The sequence below is a fragment of the Phragmites australis genome, chromosome 2 (assembly GCF_958298935.1).
Source record: "Phragmites australis chromosome 2, lpPhrAust1.1, whole genome shotgun sequence".
Lineage (NCBI taxonomy): Eukaryota > Viridiplantae > Streptophyta > Magnoliopsida > Poales > Poaceae > Phragmites > Phragmites australis.
Window position 1 is genome coordinate 44,977,735 of NC_084922.1, and position 27,247 is coordinate 45,004,981.

Sequence of the window (27,247 nt, forward strand, 5' to 3'; positions counted from 1 at the left end):
AAATATAGTTCAAAATAATTAGTAGCCAAAGTCGTGAGTTGAATGTTATCATTGTCCAAAATAATATATTTTTTACCGGTAGGAGTACGTCATAAATGGGGGCAACTGTGCCAACTCGTTAGTCAGCTATCAACAAACATTTGATATTTTATGGACGAAACATTTGGATTTTATGCATCCTAAATTGTAACTATAAACAAACTTTGTTTTAATTGTACTCAGCAATACCTGGAATTTCTTTGACAAAAATAGATAAAGGAAAAGAACGTCTGATTATCTCGGTATTTACTATCCTTTGGATATTGTCGACCCACATCTCTTCGTACGTACAATATTTTGCTTCCTGCACATTTAAATTTTGTTTCTTATTTAATTCGCCGGATGAATATTTGTAGGCGAGCTGCAGGATATTTCTCACCAACTACTTTGCCAAGTTATGAAGCAAACTTGGGAGGATTGCCTGCTTCTAGTACGTGAAAGGTGAGACATTTGACGAATCGGATTGGTAAAAGTATGGGCAACCTTCCCGGTAGTTGCGCTAACAAGAAAGAAAGCCAGAGCTCTTCAAGGCAACACACGCACTTATTTTTCTGCAACGAAACCATTGTCCAATACCTACAGCGCTCCTTGCTTTCTGTTACACTCTTAACACTCTTAAAACAAACAGCACCAACCGCAATTAGTTTAGTCGCTAGCAGTACGTTCACCGAAGTGAGCAACATTGCTAAAGATTCTTGTTGAGCAGAATGGCCAACAAGGCAAGAAGTATGCACAAGAGCAACCCGTTTTATTTGCCTTGATGAATTCAAAATCTTACGAGACTAGACCACAATAAAACTTGGGCGCTGAGGAAACTCTCACCACACGGCTCGTGTGCAGAGTATAAATATACACGAGGGCGCCAAACACATTTCCCAACTCACCAAGCACCACGCCATTTCTTAATCGCAGCGCCTAAACCCAGCCCTCTTAATTATATCGCTACTGTGTTAGTACAACCAGTGCGGTAACAAGCTTAAAACGCACTACCATGGCCACGGTGCCGGATGGCGGTGTGTTGCATTTGCACCCCTATGCCGTCGCCACGGCCGCGGTGGCATTGGCTTCGGCGTACATGGTGTGGTTCTGGGCGCTGTCACGGCGACTGTCCGGGCCGCGAATGTGGCCGCTCGTCGGCAGCCTTCCCAGCGTCGTGCTCAACCGGGCGCGGGTGCACGACTGGATCGTCGACAACCTGCGCGCTACGGGCGAAGCAGCCACGTACCAGACGTGCATCCTGCCGTTGCCACTCTTGGCGCGGCGCCAGGGGCTGGTGACTGTCACGTGCAACCCGCGGAACCTGGAGCACATCCTGCGCACGCGCTTCGACAACTACCCCAAGGGCCCCATGTGGCAGGCGGCGTTCCACGACCTCCTCGGCCAGGGCATCTTCAACTCCGACGGCGAGACGTGGCTGCTCCAGCGCAAGACGGCGGCGCTCGAGTTTACCACACGGACATTGCGCCAGGCGATGGCACGTTGGGCCAACCGCATAATCAAGTACCGTCTGTGGAGTATCCTCGCAGACCACTGTGAAGCCGCAGCAAGCGTTGACCTCCAAGACCTGCTCCTGCGTCTCACCTTCGACAACATTTGCGGCCTCACCTTCGGCAAGGACCCCGAGACGTTGTCCCCGGGGTTGCAGGAGAACCCCTTCGCCAACGCTTTCGACACGGCCACTGAGGCGACGATGCAGAGGTTCTTGTTCCCCAGCTTCCTGTGGCGCATCAAGAAGGCGCTCGGCATCGGCAGCGAGCAGAGCCTCCGCGAGAGCCTCGCGGTGGTGGACCATTACATGACGGAGGCCATTGCGGCGCGCAAGGCGACGCCGTCCGACGACCTGCTCTCCAGGTTCATGAAGAAGCGCGACGGAAACGGCAGGGCGTTCCCGGAGGACGTGCTCCAGTGGATCGCGCTTAACTTCGTGCTCGCCGGGCGCGACACGTCGTCCGTCGCGCTCAGCTGGTTCTTCTGGATGCTCATGCAACGGCGCGAAGTCGAGCGCAAGGTGGTTCTGGAGATCGCCTCCGTGCTCAGGCAGACACGGGGCGACGACACTGGGAGGTGGACGGAGGAGCCACTGGACTTCGACGAGCTGGATCGCCTCGTTTACCTGAAGGCGGCATTGGCGGAGACGCTACGGCTGTACCCGTCGGTGCCGCAGGACTCCAAGTACGTCGTGGCGGACGACGTGTTGCCAAACGGCACCGTAGTTCCTGCCGGCTCGGCGATCACCTACTCCATCTACTCTGTTGGAAGGATGGAGAGCATTTGGGGGAAGGACTGCGCGGATTTCCGGCCTGAGCGGTGGCTGTCGGCTGACGGGACGCGATTCGAGCCGGCCAAGGACGCGTACCGATTCGTGGCGTTCAACGGCGGGCCGAGGACTTGCCTCGGCAAGGACCTGGCCTACCTGCAGATGAAGTCCATCGCGTCGGCCGTGCTGCTGCGCCACTCAGTTGAGCTCGTCCCGGGGCACAAGGTGGAGCAGAAGATGTCACTCACGCTGTTCATGAAGAATGGTCTCCGCGTGTACGTCAAGCCGCGGGACCTTGCCGGCTACGTTGCGCCACCGAACGAGGCACCGCATCAGGGAGCCGTCGTGATCCCGACCACCACCGCAGCAGCTGCATAGCCTTGCATTGCATGTGCCCACGCACATTGGCTTCTCATGCCTGCTGCCTGCTGAAGTTGTTCTGCCTGTCAAAGTCACATCGTTTTCACCTACTTTCCCCTGCATTAGATTGTTAGGTTTGTTCGCACCAGGTTTCATATGGTTGTACTTGTGTACGTTTGCGTGCATCGGTTTGTGTACTTTTGTTGAGGTCTGCTGAATCGACCAAACTGGAGCTTTTACTTTACACATACGAACGAATGTCAATACAGATATTTTTAAAAGTTCTGTATGGCGGGACCTGTATTCTCAGCAACAGCAAGGCCGGCGAGTTCTCGTTTTAAACCAGATTTGATTAAAAATCTGTTCATACGTGGTTGGGCGATGTTCCTCTAACTACAGTAGCGAAACATGAAGAAAACTTAATTTTGTTTCGAGGGAAATGCAACGGGAAAGTAGTATGTTATGCTGGATACATGCAGGACGCACACAACCGTCATACACTACATGTACACGCACACATGCGTGCATGTTTCTTGTCGGATTCTGATTTGAATTCTAGTTGCATCGTATGAGAGACGTCTTCAACCCACATTTCAGAATAATTCGTATTAAACTTGAGTCGTATATGTCCATATTTAAAATATATCTTATAAGTCGCACTAGAAGTTAAGATGCTTATTGTAATCTTTTGTATTGTATATATCTTCTGATACAGTGAAGATCGTCGACTGATGCTCGTGATTCTTTTCTCATAAGAGTTTTTCATGTAAATATCGTGTCTCGTATTCAATCGTATCGTGCTTAATTTATAACATTTCTTACACACGCTAGGGATAGATCGGAGAGCTCTAGACTCTCTGTGCATGAGAAATGCACAGCACAACTGAATGCGCATGTGTGTGTATCTGCAGCCTATTCGAGATCTAATCTTGAGGGTAAACATGCATAGAATTTAGTCCCAGGCAAAAGGTGAGCACTTGTGCCGAGCGAGGCTAGAATGCAGGTGGACTTGGTGGTACGCCAGTAACCTTGCCAATGGAGCTGAGCTTGCCTATGGTAAGACATTTTATAATTTCTTTTCAAAGAGTTCTCCCCCTCTCTAACTTGGCAAAGCCCTAACATAGAGACCATGCGCACACGCATCGCCATCCTGAGAGCAGAGGAGGTTGAGCTTGCCTGATCGTCAGATCAATAAGAGACCATGTATCTAATCCCACTTATATAAATCGATACTAGTATAGATAGATATATGACCATTGCAGTAAGTGTGGTGCATTATTGGATCACCCATAGTCAATCATTGTAATTGAGAGAAGTTGCTTGGCTACTATTGAAATGAAACACCGTTTTGCTAAAATTTGATTCAAATTCTAGTTGAATAGGGGGTGCCCTTGTCACTTGGTGGTCCACACTTCATTCGATTTGATCCAATTCTACCAGCGAGAGGAAGACTGCGAGCAAGAGCAAGATGGTGGTTTTTAGAGCTTAGATCTAGTCACTAAGGGCCCGCAGCCCTGGCTGACACAGGGGTACAATGGTCCAAGCTGACATGGCTGGGGAGGCAGCGGCCTCAGTCGACGTGGTGCAAGCGCGAGCATCCCTAAAGGAGAGGGATGGCAGCGCCCGACTTCAACTGCGGGTAGGGATGGCCATGGACTCTGTTCCCATCTGGGAATTCCTTTACCAGAGGATTAAGATTGAGGTTCCCCCCCTCCCCGACGGGTTGCGGGGACAGAGAGTTCCTTTGCCCCCCCCCCCCCATGCATGGGATCTTGATTAAAAGTATAACAAGTGATCTATAGTTAAATACTAAAATAAAATAAGAGGTAATTCACTACCTATATCTTATATAGTTGATAGAACATTGTATTACATATTAAATCTCTTTTAATAGGTACATAAGTCAATTTATATTAGTTTTGACTCTTTAAAATTGTTATCTTGATAATAAACCTATGCTATTTTGTTGTTATTCTTAACAATTATGTGTGACTGCTATCGGGGATGGGGACCCGTTCCCCTGACGGGGAGCGGGGATGGGGAAAAATACTTCTCTAAGGCTAGGGCGGGGACGGAGACGAGGAATTTTCTTTTGCTCAGGGACGGAGATGTTTTAGTACTCCCCATGGAGAATTTCTCCGTTGCTAATCCCTAGCTATGAGCGAGAGTGGGCATAAGAGGGGGTTAGGGGTATTTTTGCCATTTTTGAAGAACATAACGAGCCTTAAAGATAGCAATGGCATATATGAAACAAAATTTGAATCTAGATGGTATGGAAGGGAACTAGGCTTTTTTAGCAAATCATGGGTTTTCTCTCGTCATGTTCATCTGATTGACTCCTTGACTGTTGGGGCATGAAAAAGTGCCCCAGGACAGAGTGCGATGAGAGCCTCTTTCAACGAGGAGGCTCAAGCTTAGGGACGGCTAATAGCCTTCAGGAAGAAGGAGAGCAAGAGGAAGAGAGCCTATATAATGTGAGGGGAAAATCTATGTCCCTTCTATTGCCCTTTAAAGACTTATTTTATAGAGAGAATGGGCAGGAGAAATTACCACCCTACATGTCATGTGGTAACTGAGAGACTATGATCGCTATAGCAATGCAACAACACATTGTCTAAATATCTCAGGTTGGGGCGTTTCGCCCAACAACACCCCCTCATCCGCTGATTCCGCAGTTCTGAGGGATGAGCAGATACAAAGAGATTTAGCTCCAGCCCCTTTCGGAGGAAGAATACCCTGGACAACCTTTCGTCATCATAGAGCGGACGTCTTGATTTAGGAGCGAGGGCCGCAAGGTTCGCGAGTGGCGCGGACGAGGCTCGACGGAGGAGACATCGCTTGGAGCACCACAATAGGAGGAAGTTTGCAACACCCTCGATGTTAACCATGGCGAGGCTCGACGAAGGCAGGGCCGCTTGGAGTAGCGCGGTGATGGCCGAAGACGTAGTCGACGGCGGGACTGAGGGAGGAAGTATGCGACCCCCTTAGTGCTAGCCGTCGTGAGGCTCGACGGAGGCAAGGCTGCCTAGATCCATGCGACGGTGGCTGGAGGCGTAATCGATAGCGAGGTTGAGGGAGGGAGTCTACGACATCCTTAGCACTAGCTGCGATGAAGCTCGACAAAGGCAGGGCAACCTGTAGCCACGCGACAGTGGCCGGAGGTGTAGTCGATGGCAGAACCGAGGGAGGAAGTATGTGACCCCATCAGTGCTAGCCGCAGCGAGGCTCAATAGAGGTAGGGCCGCCCGGAGCCACATGACGGTGGCTGGAGGCGTAATCGACGGCGAGGCTGAGAGAGGGAGTCTGCGACCCCCTCAACACTAGTCGTGGTAAGGCTTGATAAAGGAAGGGCTGCCTAGAGCCACATGGCAGTGGCCAGAGGCGTAGTTGATGACGAAGCCGATGGAGGAAGTATACGACCCCTCTGCGCTAGCCACGGTGAGGCTTGATGGAGGCAAGACCGCCCTGAGACACGTGGCAATGGCCAAAGGTGTAATCTATGGTGGTGTTGAGGGAGAAAATTTGTGACCCCCTCAGCGCTATTCGTGGTGGGTCTCGACAGAGGTAGTGCCATTTGGAGCCATGCGACGGTGGCCGGAGACGTAGTCAATGACGAGTCTGAGGGAGGAAGTCTGCGAACCCCTCGGCGGTAGCCACTGCGAGGCTCGATGGAGGTAGGGCCGCCTAGAGCCGCACGACGATGGTTGGAGGTGTGGTCGATGGTCGAGATGAGGGAAGAAATTTGCGACCCCCTTAGCGCTAGCCGCGGCGAGGCTCAACGGAGGCAGGGCTGCCTGGATCCAACCGGCGATGGCTAGAGCTGTAATCGACAGCGAGGCTGAGGGTCATCTTTATGATGGTGAGGCCCCGGAGCCAACATATTCTGAGCCCCACTCAAGTTCCTGGAGATCTCGGTCCTTGCCTTGTTCCTGCAATTGTCTTGAAAATAATGTATTTTGATAGGGTTAGCGAAATATGTGTCGTATGCAGTGCGTCATCCCCCGACCCCCTTGCATCTTTTGGTCGCGAGCGAGCGGAGGGCACATCCCACACCTTATGTGCCGCATTCGATGCATGGCGCGTCATTGCCTAACCTAGTCACGCCTTTCTGCGCGAGCGAGCGGAGGGTGTGACTGCGGGGACACTTAGCTGCCACTAGAGCGACAATGCAACACACTAGTGATTTCATTTTGAGGATCTTGGTCCGAGGCCTTCGGTCCTCTGAGCTACAGCTCAATGCGATGGAGGCATATAGTCTTCGAGGTGGCAGAGGAATTTGTGCTCGATGTGACGGAGGCCTATAGCCTTCAAGGCGACTGGAGGTAGGCCGTCAAGGCATTACTGGCACGATGGTGGACTTTTATTTTTACACCGAGGCTGGAGCCATAGAGGTGTTCTCCAAGGCCTAGGGTCATCGACGTATTACTGCCACGTGGTGGACTTTTATTTTTACACCGAGGCTGGAGCCCTCGAGGTGTCCGCCGAGGCTTAGGGTCATCGAGATGTTATTGCCACGGCCGTGGGCTTTTGCTAGCACGGGACCGTCGAGGCGATACATCACGCGACCAAGTCTTATAACCTACGAGGTCTGGAGCAAGTTCCACTATGATAGGCTTTTGCCATCATCGTGGGTTTTTGTCGAGGCACGGGAGCGTTGAGGCGATACATCACGTGACTGAGGCTTATAGCCTATGAGGTGCAGAGCAAGTGCCATTGTGATGGGCTTTTTCCATTGTCGTAGGCTTTTGCCAAGGCACGAGGCTGTCAAGGTGATATGTCACGCGACCGAGGCTTATAGCCTACAAGATGCAGAGTAAGTGCCACTGTGATGGGCTTTTACTATCCTCATGGGCTTTTACCGAGGCACAGGACCATTGAGACATTTTGTTACACGGCTAAGGCATGGAGCCTGTGAGGTGCGAAGTCGTACCACAACAGTGGATTTATTGGTGCAACCGTTGTTGGCTTCTGCCGAGGCGCGGAGCCTTCAAAGCGATGTTCCCGCTGCAACTTATTCAGTTTTAAACACAACAATGAGGGGCTCCGCTGGGTCAAAGCCAGCCAGTCGAAGCCAGAGAGGGCGTCCGCCCCGGCCAGAGCCAGCTGAGGCCGGAGGAGAATTTTTTTATATATTTTATTTCTTTAATATTCTCAAGAATACAAAGTTGTTTAAAAAAATCACAGGTTTAACCTACCGTCGCCCGTTCAGCGGGCGAGAACAAGATCTCGCCCATTGAACGGGCGAGATCTTGTGGGCCCTGGCAATTAACAAATTAAATAACCGGAGAGAGGAAGATCTCGCCCGTTCAACAGGTGAGACCTTGTTCTCGCCTGTTGAACGGACGAGACCTTTATGTTGCTGGTTTAGCAAGCGAGAAATTGATCTCGCCCACTGAACGAGCGATATGTGCATATAATTTTTATTTTTTTTTTGTTTAACTTTTTTTATACAGAAATTTGAAAAATAGTGCATATTGGTTCGCTGAGAAATGTTAGTTATTCAAATAGTTGTCAACAATGGTTATTGTTTTGAAAATTTTGGTTCGATGTAAATTTGTCGACATTTGTTTAGTTCTTTGATTTAAAATTGTATGAGTATTTTTTGTGAAGTTATGTTGGGAGGATATAAAATCTATTTTTTCGAACAATTATAGTTGTGAGGTACTATTAGCATAGACTCGGCACAGAGGTTACACACGCTGACAAATATTATATGGAACATAGGTTTTATAATCGCTGCGCGAAATGACCCTAACCATAAACAGATTACGACAACAAACATTGGCATGTATGGTACGCCTAAAGACTAATCTAATAGTGTACCACTACTAATCCTAATATGCCTTAGGGAATGAAAAAATATCGGATTACAATAGATGATCTCTACTGAGTGCACCTAGGATATTTACCCTTTCACAATGCTTCGGGACCGTGCATCTTAGCGCGACGGTCCCTCTCCCGCTTCCTTTCCCTCTCTGATTTGCGTGCTTTAGCCGTGGCATGCTCCTTCGTTATCTTCCTCATGAGCTACTCCTCTTGACGCTTTAGTAATAGCTCCTCCTGCTGTTGCTCATACTCCCGATGTTCATACGCTTCTCTCCTCCACCACATGCTCATATCAACCCACCGATTTTGATGTTTATTTTGCTCCATATCGAGCCATTCCATGATGTCAGAGATAGGTGTAGGAGACAATACAAATGAAAGAAGATGAGAGATTAGTAAAACAGTATATGAAATCATATGAAAAGTGTCACATGAGGGATCTATGTCGCTATATTGGTGGATACTCGTACAATCCATGTTGAGGCTTGTCGTAATGGTAGTTGGCACATATGAAGAAACATAGGCTACATGTGTAGGAGATGTCCTGGGACTCGTGAAGCATATAAGGGTCGCCATAGAAGCACATCGGTGGTTCGACCCCATACGGGATGAAAATCCCCCAATGTTTCTTGGGTGGGTTTGGTGGAGCTGAGGAAGATATTGCAATTGAGATAGTTGAGAAATGAGTGGTGTATTAATGGATGAGGGTGGGTTTATTTATAGTGGCTAGGAGCTGGTGTATGGATCAAGTGCATGGGCTTTCATGGAGCTGGAGCATAGGATTCACTATGAAAGCCGAAAAAGGTGTGGCATTGATGCTTTATAGAGATTTCCTGCGAAAGTTATTGCCTGGTGTACTCATTTTATTCTATAAAAGTTCAGCAAAGAGTTATTATTGCATCTATATGTAAGGCAGGGAATCCTATGAAAGCATTGGACTTAGAAAAAACGTATTGGTACAATGATAAAACCGTATCATTTTATTGAAGAAAGTAAAGTACATCACAAATAAGAGTCATCGTAAGCATTCATTGTCTGTCTGTGAGTACAATACATAAGGCAATATGCACCGACTCGTCACACTTTGTGACAAGTTACACAGGCCCTGGCACAGCTGATACACCACACACGCATTGTGGAGAAACCTGCATGTTACTGCATGTAGTGAGGTACTTATCCTACCACTCTTCATTGAGCTCCTGTAGCCTCATCTTCGCCCATTCAACAGCCGTGTAACTCACTGCCTCAGCCTTATCGTAGCCGTAGTTGATGTTCGTATACTTTTCTTCATCCAGATACCATTCGAGGTCTAAGTACCCACCGACTTGCCGGGTCTCCATCCCCCTGCCCCGGTTGGGGCAAGATGGGCGGGGCACCGGCCGGGATAGGGTGGGGACGGGTCAAGGTCTGCCCTGCACTGCCCTGCCTTGGAGTATATGGTATATGCACGCTTAGTGAGTTTATTAAAAAAAAATTATTATCCTTTTGTATTGAAACTTTTAGTAAACTAATGCATATGTGTAACTATTGTCATATTATGTTAGGTCTTGTAAACCTCAGATGCAGTTTTTTATTGATTTGTATATTGTGGTAGCTATTACCTCATAATTAAACTTGATCTAGAGATTTTAATGACTTTAATCGGGGTGGGATGGGTCGGGTCAAAGTTGGGGCTCCACGGGGCAGGGCGGGGGACATGCGAGTGGGGACGGGTGAAGGCAAAACCCTCCCTCGCCCTACTCCATCTAGATCTCTACGTACCATTCATACTTACACCTAGGCTTGTCATACCGTTGGAGGGAAGCAGATAAATTAGATGAAATTCATAGCGCGATAGGATGTCATGCGCACTTACCCCACAATAGAACCAAGCAACCGTTGCAAGCAGGAACAATTTTAGACTTGCTATTGTACCGCAGTCGCACCGTGGCATGTGTGTCTCATGCTCTTCTATCTCCAACTCCAACTCTCTCTTGTTCTGCTCTTGGTCTTCATTTCTTCTTCGCTTTTTGTCCTCATGCTTCATCTATCAAGGATGTTGCGCCATAGCTCGTAAGGGCCCATCTTGCCCTTACCCTTGTCGGACTTGGAAGCCATGGAAGGTATTGTGTTTGACTGTGTTGGAGAACAAGTAGCCATGGATGGGTTACCCTTACATACACAAGGGGAGTATAGTGTTAGGAACCGTTGAGTGTGGCTGAGGGATTCCTTTCGCGCGGATATTGAAAGCGCCTGTAGACAGAGAGAGAAAGATGTGCGGTACTATAGAAGAAGGGATAAGGTCATGGGTGAGTGTTTCCTTATCATTTTACCGCATGTAGTTAGGATGTGTCCAAGCTATAGGATAGGATGCTTAAAGCTCTGTCGTATGGTCACTTCGTGTGTAAAGTCTAAGTCATAATAGAGGTGCTGTCATTTTATGGTTAAAGATGAGTCGTGTAGTCACTGTATTTCTAAAGTATGAGTCACGACAGAGATACTATGCTGTAGTAAGGTGTTGTCATTTCATGCTAAAAGTTCAGACGTGTGGTCACTTCATGTCTCAAGCACCATGTTCTTGTTTGGAGCTTGTGACGACGATGCCTTTTTACTCAATGATAAATGATATTTACAGAAAGTTGAGTATACATCCGATTGCATCTATTTTGCAAAACAATGTAAAGAAAGAACAAGTGTTGCCGCATCTACTCACACATCTCGTGACCTCAAATTGAATAGAGAGAATGGCATATCCTCATCCTCTCGATGGCCCCATCGATCCACCACCTTCATACCCCCTTTTAGAGGTCTATGATAGAAATTTCTATGAAAACCATAATGCACTTTCTTGCTTGTTTTGGCTGCCATGTCGACATGGAGATGATGTTGTAATCCAAATTTATGAGCATTTCGATGACGTGGGATGTCGATTCTTCCGTTATCCACATTTTAGAGTACGAAAAAATAGTACTCATCTTCTTTCCTATTTTCGCAACACCATTTACTTATCTCATCTATAATTTTTTTCCAAATGGATGATTATGGGTTCCAGTACTGTATTGACCCGCGCATAGAACCACACATTCAAGCATATATCCATCACCTTCACGTCGTCATCGAGGAACTACAGGAACAATTGCACCAAGAGAGAGCCACGTAAGAAGAAGCTATATCTCGCCTCGCATGACGGGTCAAAGGAACAACTGGGAGTAATATCAATGTGATCTATGGTAGATAAAGGATTTAATTTCGTATTTGACGTGTACTTTTTCTCATTCCCTAGGACATGTAAGGTGAAGCGCCAGTACACCACAAAGGGTGTCGTATATGCCATTGTACGTTCGGTTGACATGTTTTTCATGCCACTGTTATAAAATGGTCATTGTACGAGTAGTTTGAAGAAAGATATTATGACAATAAAAATAATCAGAGCTGCTTAAAGAAAGACAATTACAGAACACCATGAAAGTAGCAATGACATAGCTGCCTATAAGTTACGTCCCCTATTAGGGATGAGACCTCTAGTCGCATCCGTCCTCAGGACCCTACGCCTCCTCGCTCTCACCTAGTTAGCTAAGTACGTGAGGTGGTCTGGTGGAACAATCGGTCACACAGGACGTCTAGCCGGCAATGGAGTAGCGTACTCGTCCTGGGAGGGTTGTGTCCTCAAGCTTGGCGTGCTAGGTAGTTGTGACGAACCAAGCTCATCGCCATGTTCAAAGATGAAGTTGTACCTAGGGACCTAAGTAACATCCCTGCTAAGCTAAGCAGCTCCATATAGCTACCATGCACCTCTATGTCCCGGAGACCCTCGATCTCTGGACATGGAACAAAAAAGAAAACATGTTAACATCGATAAATTGTGACATACGTAACAATTTGTTATGCATGAAGCGAATGTCGTACCTAAGACGGAGATGTCAGAACTCGAACGACCTGGGTCTACGGAGTAAGGGTGTGTCACCCCGCTGGTGGCGTAGAAGGGGTGACCAGCTCCAGTGAAGGACCATCTCACCGTATTAGGGGTCAAATAGGAAGTTGGGATCGAAGACGTCCTCGACGAGTCGATGTTGAAACTCGAATGTACTGGTGGGTGCGGCGGCTCGGTGAAGGTGGGGGACGGGCATAACAGGATATGAGCCAACGCTCGTGGTCCCGTCCTAACATCCGAGGACGAACTACGGCTCATCGATCAGAAGACCTTGGCCACATTCTAGATAATGCGACCAAACAACATGCTCATCTCTGCCCTTGGGACCTCGCCGCCACTGTCGAGCCGCAGCTTCGACCCACGTACATCGGTATCAATCTGGCGCAATATGTTCTTCTGCAAAGGAAACATTCAGTTAATTAAACAATTTTTTACCATCTATTGTAGTAAATATATATTCGCGTAGTGTTATTCGTACCTCAAGAGAACGCGTCTGATCCCTATGCGTCGGGTACGTGTCACGCACGTTTGCCACAAGGCGTGGAAGCTCAGCTGGTGTGTGCATGATCTGGATCCACGCCCGAGGCACGAACCATGAGAAGTACGCCGCGTACGCTTCCATAGAGTGTGATCCATCCTCGTCAACAACGTGCTCGACAACTTGGTCCCTTTCGTCAATCCACCGCTGCACATGCAACGCAAACATGCTCGTGGAATGAGCCACTTCTGTGTCAACCTGCAAAAGCAAATATACATGAAAATAGGTGGAGAAGAGTATCGTATGAAAATGTAATTACAATGTTATGCACCTGTGTATGTTGATAGGCACCGACCTAGCCACCTGTAGTGGGAACGCTTTGAACTTCTTGAATTGTTGTATCACGTGATGTGGTGAGTACTCCTCAACGTAGATATCAAAGATGAGGGCACAAGTCATGAGTCAGTACTCCCGATCACATAAGCATAGCACTTAAAGTCCAAGCAGAGTGTGTCGATGTACCTCGACCTCCATGTATGGAGTCCAGTGGACACAGTCCACCATCAGATCATCGAACTAGTGAACAAAGTCTAGGTACACGCTATGTGTATGCACGCTGGACCAACTCAGTTGTGCAACCAAACTAAGTTAGAGAAACAAAAATATATCCATAATGAACATATACGTACACAAGTAGCATAGCACTCACCCTACGTCTACACCACAAGGACCCCATGGTCGGGCCGTCGATGTCGTCTACAGCAAACTGGTACGTGCTATGGTCAACAACGGGCTTGCCAATGGCAATGCGCTTGTACGATCACATCTAAAGCAGCAGGGGGCACCCGGTCAGGATCCGTTGATGTTGGTCTTCGTGTAGCCGTCGCACAGTCCACGGTATGTCGTAGCCAACATAGTTGAAGCCCAACTGTACTGCGGGACCTCCCAGGGTCCCGCATCCGCAACCTCTCTGGCGTAAGGGATCATACTCCTCGAGACCGTGTTTCCGTGAGTCTCAGTGAACATGATCCAACCGAACAATCATAGGATGTATGCCTCCAATGGCACGAGACACCCTCGTCGCCTGCCTGAGGGTGAATGTTGTCAACCTATAAAAAAGGCACAAGTACCAATATCTTATTGCATTAGTGACCTAACAAAGATGATAAAATAGTACGATATATACGTATAACAAACTAAACGAGAAAAGTCTTTGTCGGGTCGTGCTTCTTGGTCCTTGAAAAAGGTCTGAGTCAGAGCATTGTCCTCATCATCCGAGATATCATACTCAGGGGATTCGTTAGCCTCATGATCATCCCACTCTATCTGTTCAATTAGAGAAGGGATTCATTCCCCTTCATCAGCCTCATCGGCAGATTCATTCGAATAATTCGGTGAATGTGCACCATCCAGATCGACATCCTCGTCATACTCTTCCTTAGCACCCTCCTCCTCCGCGTACCCCCACCCTACATCTCCCCAACTACCTCCTTATTCTTTCATTGCACAAGCAACATAGGAGACCAACCTCTGTGCACAATATCTTGTAGGTACCTCTTCCACACTTCATCTTCCCAGAGCGGGAACTCCTTCCAATACACACATTCTCTGTAATTGTTTCCCACAATATTAATGGTCTTCTCTTGAATCTCAGGATCTATTATGAAACCCCGCATTAATCAGGCATACAAGTGTCCGACACTTATACATAGGTCTGAAAATACCCTTATTCATTGACTAAAATATGGTCAATATTACCCATTCTGAACCATATAATATTTCACTGTCCCTATAAAAATCATAAACTGACATATATCTGACATACCTAGAAACCATCGACAAAATCCTAGCATTATTGCAACATAATATAAATAATTATGTAAAACTACATCTACAATAGAAAATTCATTACAGACATAACCCAACATATAATCTATACTGCAACAAAATATTTTTGGATCATACATCAAATACATCTAAATTCTACATCTACCACATCAGTTATGACTACACTATATATAAAATCTATATTTAATATCTAACATATGTATAAATATTACATCTAATTGCTAAAATATACTTATAAATATGATATTTTTTTAACATATATCAAACCCTAATTCTAAAACTAGATCCATAATCTAACCTACGTCTAGTGGCTATCCTACTAGATTTGTAAAAAAAAAAATCTAAATCTAGTATCTAACCTATGTTAAAATCAAAGAAAAGAAAGCATACCTTTTTCTCTGACAAGGCTTCGCCGCACAATTTCCTCCTCTGCCCTCCCCTCCTCTCCCTTTCTCTCCTCTCGGCTTAGTGGGAAATAAATAAGGCGTGACGTCGGTAAGGCCGGCCACACTGATTTAAATACCCAAGGTCTCGCTCCCTCAACGGGAGGGATTTTTTGGGTGGGCTCACACGGCGAAGACACCATGAAGGTTTCGCCCGTTCAGCACGCGAGAACTTAATCTCACACGATGAACATGCGAGATTTTACTCTATCCGGTTATTTAATTCGCTGCCCGCTAGGGCCTATAAACGGACGAGATCTTGTTTTTATCCGTTGAACGGACGACGATGGGTTAGATCTGTGATTTTTTTCAAACAGCTGTGTATTTAAAAAATATTAAAGAAATAAAATATATATAAAAAATTCGTCGGAAGAGGGGCTCAGCTTGGGCCTCCGAGAAGGCGGCTAGGTCGCCCTGTCGGAGCGGGCCTCATGCGGAGTGGCCCGGTACCGGAGGTGATACCTCAGGGGAGCCTTCGCAGCAGGAGGTCCGTGGGTGGTGGTGGCTCCGGTCCCGGGACGACCACTTCACGTCGCCCATCCGTGCGTCGTGTCCCGAAGATTAACGAAGGCACTCTTGTTCCTCGTGAGGGCCCGGCTTCGCGCGCCTGTTTCCGTTCGGCCGCTAGATGCAGAGTCGCTCTTGCTGCATGCTCGGTTAGTGATGCAAGAAAAGGAAGCTGATGTCCCATCACGAGATCACCTAGCACTTGAGGATAAGATATTTATTGGGTATTAGATCACCTTTAACCGTATTTCTTTTATTTTGTTTTTTCTCATTTTTATTCTTTTTATTTTTTTTATCTCTAACAGTTTTTCTTTAATAAATTAAAAAGAAAGAAGATAATTCTAAAATAAAAAGAATAGCTTTAAAATCCCGTTATAAAAAATCATAAAAGAAAACCATTAAAACACTTAAGTGAATAAAAATCACTTAGGAAAGAAACGGGACTCGTGCAAGTACTTGGAAATCGCCTTACAACCTACACAAATCGTTGTGCTCGTGCAAGTTATGGCGATTTAATTATATTTAATTAGCACAGTTTCAGCGCCTAGCCCAGCAGCTGAGCAGTAACCAGCGATCGCCACGCCTGGCACTATAGACCTTTTGGCTTTAAGGCACCGTGACACAAATGCTGAACGTACAGGCCTATTGCTGCTGTTACACTCAGTCCCGCCTCCTACCATTATGACCCTGCTGTGGACAGGACTGAATGATGCGTCCTTTTTCCTCTGAGCGCTTTAAAAGCCATCTTCAATGTTATAAATAGCTAGTATCTTTTTAAAAAACGAACATATTTTTTAAAATTTATATAGATCTTGTTATTCATAATTTTTTATATTTTATAGAGGTAAGATGTGCTAAACTAATTTATAAGTACTAATTTTTTATCTCTACTTTTTAAGAGCTAATAATTATTTCTCTTTTACTTTTATGTGGTATGAAAAAACATGCTAATCACACCATTAAAAATTATGCTCTTTCAATTAAAAAAATAATAACTACCTTCATGTCCTCACGGATCGAACAAGCTCGCGACGGGCGCGGAGGCAGGAGCGCATCGATGCGTCCGTCCTCACTCCTCAGGATGCCATCATATTCAATCACCCTGGAATCCGGCCAGGCCGTGCATTCATTCACTGCACCGTCTCCGACGCCACTGCGCCATGGCAGGCGGAGCCCGGCGATGCGAGCTCACACGTCTTGTACGTGCGGAACTCTTGGCTTGAAGCGCATAGGGCGACGGACTTCGAGAGGGCGTCCATGTCATGCATGCCTAGCTACCTGACGCTAGGACCGGACAAGACAACACAAGGAGCGCAAGCTTTGCCAGCGTTGTTCGAAATTGGTCTAGTCGAGGTAGTTGGTCCATAGAGCATTACGGTTTACCTCTAGTTCCTGGACTTGTGCTTCGGTACTCCCTCGTGATATACCAGTTGTTGCTTTAAGACATATCGCTCGTCATGTTATTAATGGTATGATCTTTAGCATAATTTTATTGCTGAGATCTAGTGTGAATTGTTATGATCTATATCAATTTTTGATGTTGTTTTGAGGTTTATGTGCACTTGTACTGCAGGCAGTAAGCACTTGTATTGTTTCTATGATGAGGAAGTTTAAACTTGATGTTAGTGAGCATGTAGGTCATGATAATAGCAAGGATGGGCGGTTCTTTGTTTGAAGGCTTCATTTATCTTTGTGAATTTCCTAAATCAGTGGCTGATTGAGTATTGTGAAGTGGGTCTGTATTGGCAGATTGAGTACTATGGGAATAAATGGCCTTCTTGCATTTGCATAATTGGGAAAGTATATGAGTTAGTGGCACATTGAGTACTATGAAGTGGTTTTGTTTGGAATCTTGTTTCAATTTTGTCTTTTTGGGGGGCACAAACAATCATGAAAAGAGGAAAAAAATTGAACTTTTGTGCAGTAGACTAGTGGCTCTAATGGAGCATTTCTGAACATTACATTGCATGGCTTGTGTGAATGAAAGGCAACCAGGTGCTAGATATATCAATTTTTGGTTGAAAATTGAAGTATTTTTTTCTTGTGATGTGCAGGTATTCCATGGATCTTTTTATGAGAGTTTTCTTTAGGATGGAGTACAGCGGATGACATGGTCGGAGCCGCCGATGCAAGGGGACCCTCCACTTTTGCACCTACGGCGGAGATGGGCCACTTCCTAGGTGCGGAAACTCATGACTTGCAACCCTTATCCGATGGGGAACCAGTCAGTTCAGCATGGGTAGCGATGACATAAGAACGAACAAAGGTGACCACCTCCAAGAGGAAGAAGAAGAAGGCGCTGAAGACAGACCGAACAAAGTGGACATGCGTGGAGGATGAGTTGCTTGTGTCCGCATGATTGAACGTGAGCTAGGATCCTATAGTGGGAGCTGATCAGACCAATGATATGTATTAGGAAAGGATCACGAACTACTTCAACACATATAGGAAGCTGTCTATGCTACCATGGTCAAACAAGGCTTTGATAAACCACATGAAGCTGATCACGGACGCAGTTAGCAAGTTTGCGATGCATGTGAGGAAGGTGGAGCAGCTGAATTCTAGCGGGACCAACGAGCGTGATAATGTATGCTCATAAAACATGTTGCATACGAGCTATGTTATCACTGTACTGAGCTAAATATGGTTGCAGCAGCACTAAGCCTGCTCTGAAGTCAATTAGGTAGCAGTCATGAAGAACTTTTTTCTTCATGCACGCGTGTATTAGTATTTCAGCAAACTATCAACCATTGCATTGTTATTTCTGCTCGCTATTCGTTCATAATATCTGGTAAAAATAATTATTCGCACATAATATCTGTTATATTTGTGCAGTACCTTTCGAGTTCAGTAAGCAATAATAGTTGTTAACTTAAGGCTACTACAAGTAATATGTACTCCCTGTAGACCTTTCTTCCAATTGCCATACTACCAGAACGGTAGATGTTTTCTTGTTGGTATTCATCATACATTTTCAACGCACCCATATTTTCCTTGTTTCACAGATAGATCGAGCTCGCACGGCGTATAAGGGGATTAAGGGGAAGCCATTTGCATACACGCGTTATTGGGTCATGCTTGCTGACCACCCTAAGTGGCGTGGGCACGAGGCCACAAAGACGTAGAAGATGCAAGAGGGAGTCGAATCACATTCCACCCCAGTCGCATGCAACGAGGTGCCTAACGACGCAGCATCGAACGCTTCTACGGAGATTCCAAGGCCAATAGGAAGGCAGGTAGCTAAAGCGGCACGTGCTCAGGGTTCACCATCCAGTACGTCTATGCCTACCGTGTTGGGTGGGATATATGCAACACATCTTGCAGAGCTAACTGAAATAAAGAAGGTTGTGATGGAGTTGAAGAAGGAGCATATTTCAGTCATGTGTCTGGAGGCATCCGTCTGAGTAAATGATCAGGACTAGCGTATAATAAAGGTAGACTTGGACACTGTTAGAGTCCCCTTAGAGAGTACTATAAATGGAGGCAGGAGATCCTGGCGCGATGGAGCGCCGCTGAGTAGAACCCGTAGACGCTCGTGATTACGTCTTTGCAAGGTGCTTTTGCCAGATTTGCAAGAACTCATTTTGGTGTCTTCTTATGTGTAATAATTTCACAAGAATTTGTAGCTACATGTGGCTTTGCGACAACTCCATTCTAACCACCTAAATTGAAAAGAGGGTCTGCTCGTTGTATGGACTTGCACTTTGGAACGAAGTAACGTTCTATTCCCGTTGTCTGTTGGTTTTCTTGTTAGTATTCATGACTTGCAGATGGGAATTTCTTCATTAGTTTGACCATTTGGAATCATGCGTATGTGCATACAGGCCATGTCAAATTGCTGCAATGATTAGTTGGATGGGTGGAGAAGGAAACATGTGTATGTGCATACAGGTCATGCCAATCGGTTCTTCAAAGAGATAAGCCCAAGACCTCATTTACACGTTACTTAGAGAAGACAAGATTATTCACAAAAGGTATATCAAGGTCACATATAGCCTAGTTCATTGCAGACAAGATCCTTCATACAAGGATCTTGTCTGCAATGAACTACCATTCAGACATTAACGATGACTACCATTCGACATAACTGAAGCTCACAGTACATTACATTACGATGCCTACCATTGCAACTGATATAACTTAAACGCATATTACGCTACATTACGATGAGTCATATTGAATGACCACACATGAACTAGATGGAGAGTGATGACCGATCTACTGTGCTCCATGAAGACTCCGAAGGTGCTCCACGAGATCATCACGGAGTTGATGGTGCAATATCCTGTTTCTGATTGCTTCAATTACTTCTATGTACTAGAGGACGACTTAGTCTGGATCGCAACCCACTGTCGCTTTCTTGCCCATATAGTCAAACACCTCCTCCACATCGGTGCCTCCCCTCTCGTCCTCAATTATCATATTGTGCATTATGACACATGCAGTTATAATGTTGTGCAGTGTGCTTTCATTCCAAAGTCTTCCTGGACCACGAATTATGGTGAACCTCGACTGCAGGACCCCAAATGTGCGTTCAACATCTTCCTGGACTGATGCTTGCATGGTGGAGAAATGCATGCTTGTGTTTCCCCTTGGTGATGAAATTGTCTTCACTATGGTTGTCCATTCGGGGTAAATTCCATCACCTAGGTAGTAGCTCATGTCATATATGTTACCGTTAATGGTGTATGACATAGGAGGCGTAGTCCCGTTCGTGAGCCTGCTAAAAATGTTACAGTGGTGCAAAACATTTATGTCATTCAGACTACCGAGCATTCCAAAGAAAGCATGCTATATCCATAGATCATACGACGTAACCGTCTCTAAAACTATGGAGGGTTTGCATGTATGACCGGTATATGCGCCATGCCACACATTTTCGGGAAGTTCTTCCATACCCAATGCATGCAGTCGATGCTCCCTAACATCCCAGGGAACCCTCTCTGCTCGCTAATGGCTAACAGTCGAGTAGTATCCTCCGTAGTCAGAGCGCAGAGGTACTGATCAAAGAAAAGCAAGACAACAACTTTCACAAACTTTGTCAGGGCGAGCATCGCAGTGCCACCTCTAATCCGAACGTACTCATCCATTGCGTCTGCACTGACTCCGTATGCAAGTTGTCGTATAGTGGTTGTCATCTTCTGGAAGGGGCTTAGGCCTAGCTTCCCATTAGTATCCCTCTTCTGCCAAAATCATAGGTTGTGGTTCTCCACAGCAGGGGTAATTCTCAAGAACAATGACCGACTCATTCGAAATCTTGGAGGGTGACTAATCGTTAGAACACATCAAAAGATACAAATGTGTTAGTAGGGAAGATGGCCTCGCCTACGATGAAACAATGTGTCACATTGGGACGTCGGCGAAGTAGTCCTGGAATAGCCTAGCGGCATATTCCTAGTGCCCATGGTGTACGACCGCATGTCCTAGCACGGAACCATAGTGACACGTGCGACCTTGGGTAGCAAGCTCTTCCTCCTCAATGGCGATCAGCAACATCAATTCGTACTCATCATTGCTCGAGTCCGATGAGAACAAGAACGGATCGCCAACCCTAGACGAGCTCATTGTGAAAATGTGAAATGCAGAGGTAGTTGTGTCTCTCTACTTTGGCAACCACCCTCTTTTATAGCAACGACAGTTTTCTCAAGGAAGTAACTCGTGCCTGGCTTCCCATGTATTCTATCAGGCATTTCCTTCCTTGCTTCCACGAGAAGACTCATGACCACGAAGGTGGTAGTCATGTGGTTCCCGGCTTCCACGAGAATAATCTTGCACACAAAGCTAGCAACAAAATGGGTTTGGAAATAAAATAGATGTATGTATCACTTGTTTGTTTGTGCTTGGCGCCATGAAGTGGGTAGCGTCACGCACATCTGTTCTTTGGATTTGGGAAAGCAACGAAACAAATAAAAAAAAGTGGTAGAGAAATTGGTGGAAAAAAATTAGGTTGAAGACGCAGGAAATGTTCTTCTCCCAGTACAAAATACATGTATAATGTATACATAGTATATATTGTAGTCATATTATATGCGTTGTGACAGTTATGTTAAAATATTTGAATATTGAAAGTCTGTTAGGAAAGAGAATGCTGCTAAAATATAAGAACTTAGATTGAGAAGTGAATTCATTTGGAAAGGGATTTTAGATTGAGAAGAGAACTAAAGGGAAAAAACTATTGGGTGTGGTCTTAAAGTAGGCACGCTTCCTCAGATGCCTCGGATGCAAGACCGGAGGCACCTCGCTAGACCCTGATGGTGGCCTAGGCACGCTCTGCACCACCCGAGAGTAGCTCTGTTCCGGACTCGTCTGCCAAAGTACGGGCTGGTGGTGAGCCCTCACGCGCTCCTCGCTTCCGGCGAGCCCGTGCGCTAACAGGCAGTGGTTTCACAGCATACCCACGTGCTCGGGGCAGAGGCCTCCCGCACGTCGGGATGGTGACAAGCCCCACGCTGGAGCGACGTGTTGCCTCCGGTTCGCCTGAACGCCGGTGAGCCCACGCGCAGAAAGACTAGAAAGCACTCAAAGAGCTGCGCTACTAGTCAGCGCGCCGGCGCAAAACATCAACTCTACATGTTGCGTCTCAATGCTCTTCTCGCGACATGGCCGACACTCCTCTCCTTCAACGAGGCTTCTCGTTTCGATCCATCCGTATAGACGGCACGCAGTTAGAACAAAAAAATGCGTCTCGAACAAAATAGGCGAGAGCGAGAGGAGAAGAGGAGCTAGAGAAAGGGAGCGAGGGAAAAATATTCATCCCTTTTTCTTGTTATTTAGCTTATCGATGTGATCTTCGATAATCACTTTTAACTGTTATTTTTGATAAATACTTCTTAGTTAATATTAATGATTAAAAATTCTAAAATTTAACTGTACGTATTTAAAATGATATCTATTTAAAAACAGAGACATTACACTTATATACACATAAAAGTATTTTAAATCTTTAAATATGACGTGATAATTGAAAGACTCGCTATAGCACATCGTCTGGTCGTTCCCCATCATTGACGAAACCTAAGAGTCAATCATATAATTACTCATCCATCCGTTGCAAAAATGAACTTTTCGAAAATTATGATCTCCAAGCCTGTACTAATACACAGCTCACGTGACATGTTCCCTCGGAAACAATGAGCATTTGACAAACTTTTTGATAAACAACAATTAATCGTGAACAACAACAGTAATCGGCTGCCCGAGTCCGGAGTACTGATCGTTTGCTGCGGGGACCGTGATTTCACAGCTAGTTCTTCTTGTTCTTGGACAGGACACGGCCATCGGTGCCGGCGAGTATGCCGTACTTCTCCTTGCGCGTGATGGTGGTGCACTCGAAGCCGAGCTGGCCGCTGAGCGTCTTCTGGATGTAGTTGGCCACCTCGATGGGCGACTTACCGCCGCTGCAGGTGAGCTCGTTGGGCAGCTGGTTCAGGAACGTGATCTCGTACGTCGGCCGCGGATTCATGAAGAAGAAGTATGGGTCCATGAGCTTGAACCCGCGCACGGTGGATCCGTGAAACATGCTCTCCTTGGTGTTGATCGCCACGGGCACGATGCGGTCGGTGAGCTCGGCGAACAGCGCGCTGAACCGCAGCAGGAACGGCTCGCGGCAGGTGGTGCCCTCGGGGCAGATGACCAGGTCGCCCTCCTCCAGCAGCCGGCGGATGTTCTCGGCGTCCTTCTCGCGCTCCCGCGACAGCGCGACGGTCTTGATCGGCGAGATGAGCTCCGAGAACTTGGAGATGCTGTACGTCACGCAGCTGACCTTGCGGCCGAGCGCGACGGCGATCTCGACGGGGTCGAGCATGGTGCGGTGGTTGCAGACGAAGAGGACGCCCGGGTGGCCCTTCTTGGGGGGAGGCGGCGGGTTGCCTTTCACGATGAGCCTGATGCCCATGAGCTTGTAGGTGTAGAAGACGATGCGCTCGGGCAGGGGCAGGTTGATGTACACGCGCATGAGCGCGAGCACGAAACCGAACGGCATCCACAGGAAGGTGACGAGCGCGACGAGCGGCGCCGGGCGCTGCACGAGGCGGCCGTCGTGGAGGATGAGCGGACTCAGCAGCTGGTTCTTGGGCACCGGGCTGTACTTCCTCGACGTGACGAGGTAGGCCTCCTGCACAGCCAGCCACAGTACGTACCTTGTCAGCGACTCAGCGTGCAGAAGAAATGTCAACAAGTACCATAGCCCTGTACTACTGTACCAATTTTAGGAGCGTACCATTCTTTAATAGATATCATTTTAGAAATTTTATTTTATTTTTAAATAGATATTATTTTAGATTTTTAAGATGATATTTTACTAAAGTGTATATATTAAAGACTATTAGGAAGTGAAATTTTAAATTTAATGAGTAGGGTAGATTAATGCTTTATATACCATTAATTAAATGTTAAAAAATAAAAAAAATAAACATATCATAAAAAATTATTATAATCTTTATTCTGTATGTCGAATGTTAAAACATCTGAGGTAGTACTAAATATTTTCGATCAGCATACTCATTAATTCTGCCATGTGCCGAGTCTGTGCACCAACAGCACCAACCACGAAGTGAGTACTCTGCTAATAATAATGAAACGGTCGATGAACTGCGAAACATGTACAGCGAGCACACCAAAAATAAGGAAAACCGATTTTAGAGCTAAAACCCCCCCACACAACTGTACTGCGAAACAGTGCAAGAACAGAGTGCAGCAACAGCTGCAAAACTGGCATCATAGATCTGTGGCCACAAAGACAGAAACAGTTAGTTTTACTCCAGGGCAACGCCAGAACGACGGCCCCAGGATGAACAGTGCCCCGTGCCGTATTTACTTCTCTGCAAGGCTGGCTGGCCGGACGATGGAAAGAATGGAAAAACTGGAGGAAAAGTGACACTCAGGCCCGTTTAGATAGGCTCTTCGAAGCTTCTCCTTAGCTGAGGATAGGAGCGGACTGTTAAATTTTAATTATTAGCTTCTTGTTTAGATAGATTATAGCTTTAAAGTTTCTAATTAGCTAAGATAATAGCTATGATCATTGAATTTTGATGGTTAGTTTTAATAATAAACTTTTAACTTCTCAACATACTTAAAAACAGAAAAAACATATTAAACTTGTTTCTCAGCTTTTAATTCATTTCAATCATAATTACTTACTTAGACAAAAAAAATCAAAACTAGAAAAGAGTGTTTGAATAGATTCTAACTTTCTTTCTTTTTTAAAGAAAAGCTGAAAAAAAATTGATCCAAACGGGGTCATAGATCTGGCACACTCAGCTCCAGCTTTCATGTCTCGCACGCCAGTCGGCCGGGACCGAGGCGAGACCACCCGGACGAGCGTGTCAGTGAGTAAACCGCGCATTGAATCCGCCGGGGCCACGGGCCAGCGAGACCCGATCGTCGGATGATTCTCTCTCAACTCTCGAGCGGTTTGTTGTGTTGTGACAACAAGCCTGATTTAGTGGGGTGTGATTAAGGATGATAGCAGTGGAAAGATATTACACGGTCGCTGTTACTGCAGTGGCTTGAATGGGAGCTGTTCAGTGTTCAGAATGTGCAGCTTCTGCATATATGTGTCATAAAGACCTGACATGGACTGAACGATCTATATTCGTTAGAAAACAAATGGACTAAAACACTCTGGGTCGTGCTCAGCCTCAGCAGCAGGTGATGATGCATGCCTACTTGATCTGAGGACTGAGGCCATCCATAGCCTGTTTAAGTCTAATAAATTTCAAGTTTGCGTGAGTAACGATAAACAGGTCCTTAGATATCTAGACGGTGATACAGACTATAGTCAGACCAGATTTACTAGTACTCCCGCGGTCCCTCCGATCCCAAATAATATATTGTTATAGATATTATTAATCAAAGTGTCACATTAGATAAATTCCAATCTGGGTTGGCCTTCAGGCAATGAACAATTCAAGAATTTAGTGAGATGCTACCTAAAATTGTGAATGGGCTTGACGGGCTGAGTGCTGTTTCTATTTGAATGGCAATTTGCAACTACCTGATCTATTCCATGTTGCCGGCTCAAGCCAAAACAGTTTGTATCCGCTAATTCGGAGTGCTACTAATTCCCCCACCAGATCAGAAAACAGTGTAGAACACTACCAATTCCGCCACATGATCACATATCAGTCCCATAATATACTAGAATTTTACGAGTAAATTAAGAGGAAGTTTAGCCACAGGAGTACGTCAAACCTTGCAGATGGACATGAAGTCAAAGTCGGTCTCCCTATCCCCCATGCCGACGTCGGGCACCGCGTCCCCCAGCTCCTTGACGACGGCCTGCTTCTTGTGGTCGCCGACGAGCACCCCCGGCTTCACCATGAACCCCGTGGCCTTACCGTTCTTGCCGACCTCCAGCTCCGTCCCCACGACATTGTCGGCGCCGAGGAACGCCTTGGCAAAGGGCTCCACCATGATCCTGGGGCTGGCCGTGATGATGTACCGCTTGCCGAAGGAGTTGAACACCCTCCAGCTCTCCGGGTGCACGTCGCCCGCGTAGAACTTGGGCAGCACCGACCGCGCCACCATCTCGATGTTCCGCACCTTGAGCCCCGCGACGGAGATATACACCAGCGTGCTGATGGCCAGAGACTCGGAGAAGAAAATGTAGGTGACGTAGACGAACGGCACGGACAGGAGCAGCAGCACGGCGCGGAGGACGCTGCCGGCCTCGAGCGCGACGAGGAGGTAGTAGGGGAAGGCGCTCCGGGAGATGAGCAGCGTGCCGTCGAGGTCGGCGGCCACCGTCTGCTCCGACCGCCCCTCCGAGCTGCACTCCTCGATGGTCTTGAACCTTCGAGACACCATTTTGTATCGTTTGTTCTATTGCTTCGATCTCACCAACAGAGAGTGAGAGGGAGGAGAGACTGCGAGTTGGCGGTGGAGTGGAGCGGCGAGACGGAGTTAATATACGGCGAGGTTGGTGCGATGGGTCGATGGGAGGCCACGACGGGACGGTGTATAATTGCAGCCTCCCTCCGTTTGCATTGCTTGCAGCTAACTTGTGTGGCCATTATGTTCTAGAGAGCGATGTGCTGTATTCGAGTGCATCGTTGAGTACGTGCGTTAGGAGGTTAGCTGATGCCTCACTTTGTTAGTACATTGCTGAGCACGTACCACGTAGCACTAGAAAAAGCTAAGTGCACAAGCCACGCGCTAGCCCGGCCGTTTTCTCACCAACATGTCGAATTTATGAGACAGAAGAGTGGCGTGGCGCCCCCATCTGCCCTGACCTGTCCACGATTCCCTCTTTCCCGTGCGTCGCTGTTACCGTCTCCAGGACGAAACGCAAATGGACTCGCACGGTTTTCTTAAGCCCACAGGAAAGGTAAACGCGGCAGCATGGAGCGGGGGCGACTACGCAAAGGAGGGCAGTGGCTTTAATCGAGTAGGAATAGTTGGTTGGGAAGTTGGTCACAGGCTCACAGCGTCAGCCCATTGATTAGCGTCGCCGCTAGCCGCCTCGTCGCGGATCAGGCTCGATAGTCAGCAAATGACAGCCAGCTGATAGCCAACTGCAGGGACATTCAAACTGCCCTAAAAGTCGAGCAGGGTAATTAAGATACGTATTAGAAGAGGAT

At 46.8% G+C, this 27,247-nt stretch overlaps 2 protein-coding genes across 2 annotated transcripts; one reads left to right on the forward strand and one right to left on the reverse strand.

Moving 5' to 3' along the window:
* The first annotated feature begins 885 nt into the window (after positions 1–885).
* LOC133909185 (cytochrome P450 86A1-like) lies at positions 886–3,015 on the forward strand. Its single transcript, XM_062351502.1, has one exon. The coding sequence runs from the start codon at positions 1,031–1,033 to the stop codon at positions 2,672–2,674; it is 1,644 nt and encodes a 547-aa protein (XP_062207486.1). The 5' UTR covers positions 886–1,030; the 3' UTR covers positions 2,675–3,015.
* A 19,701-nt stretch (positions 3,016–22,716) lies between these two features.
* LOC133909186 (glycerol-3-phosphate 2-O-acyltransferase 6-like) lies at positions 22,717–26,751 on the reverse strand. The gene is made up of 2 exons (XM_062351503.1): positions 25,860–26,751; positions 22,717–23,781 (listed from the first exon to the last, which is right to left on the reverse strand). Exons 1-2 carry the CDS (start codon positions 26,472–26,474, stop codon positions 22,912–22,914), a joined length of 1,485 nt encoding a protein of 494 aa, XP_062207487.1. The 5' UTR covers positions 26,475–26,751; the 3' UTR covers positions 22,717–22,911.
* Positions 26,752–27,247: the final 496 nt, after the last annotated feature.

Bases quoted from the DNA above. Each gene is read 5' to 3' on its own strand.
- LOC133909185 (XM_062351502.1), top strand. From the start codon at position 1,031: ATGGCCACGGTGCCGGATGGCGGTGTGTTGCATTTGCACCCCTATGCC.
- LOC133909186 (XM_062351503.1), bottom strand. From the start codon at position 26,474: ATGGTGTCTCGAAGGTTCAAGACCATCGAGGAGTGCAGCTCGGAGGGG. The intron at 23,782-25,859 runs GTTTGACGTACT...CTGGCTGTGCAG, and splicing joins ACTTCATGTCCATCTGCAAG to GAGGCCTACCTCGTCACGTC.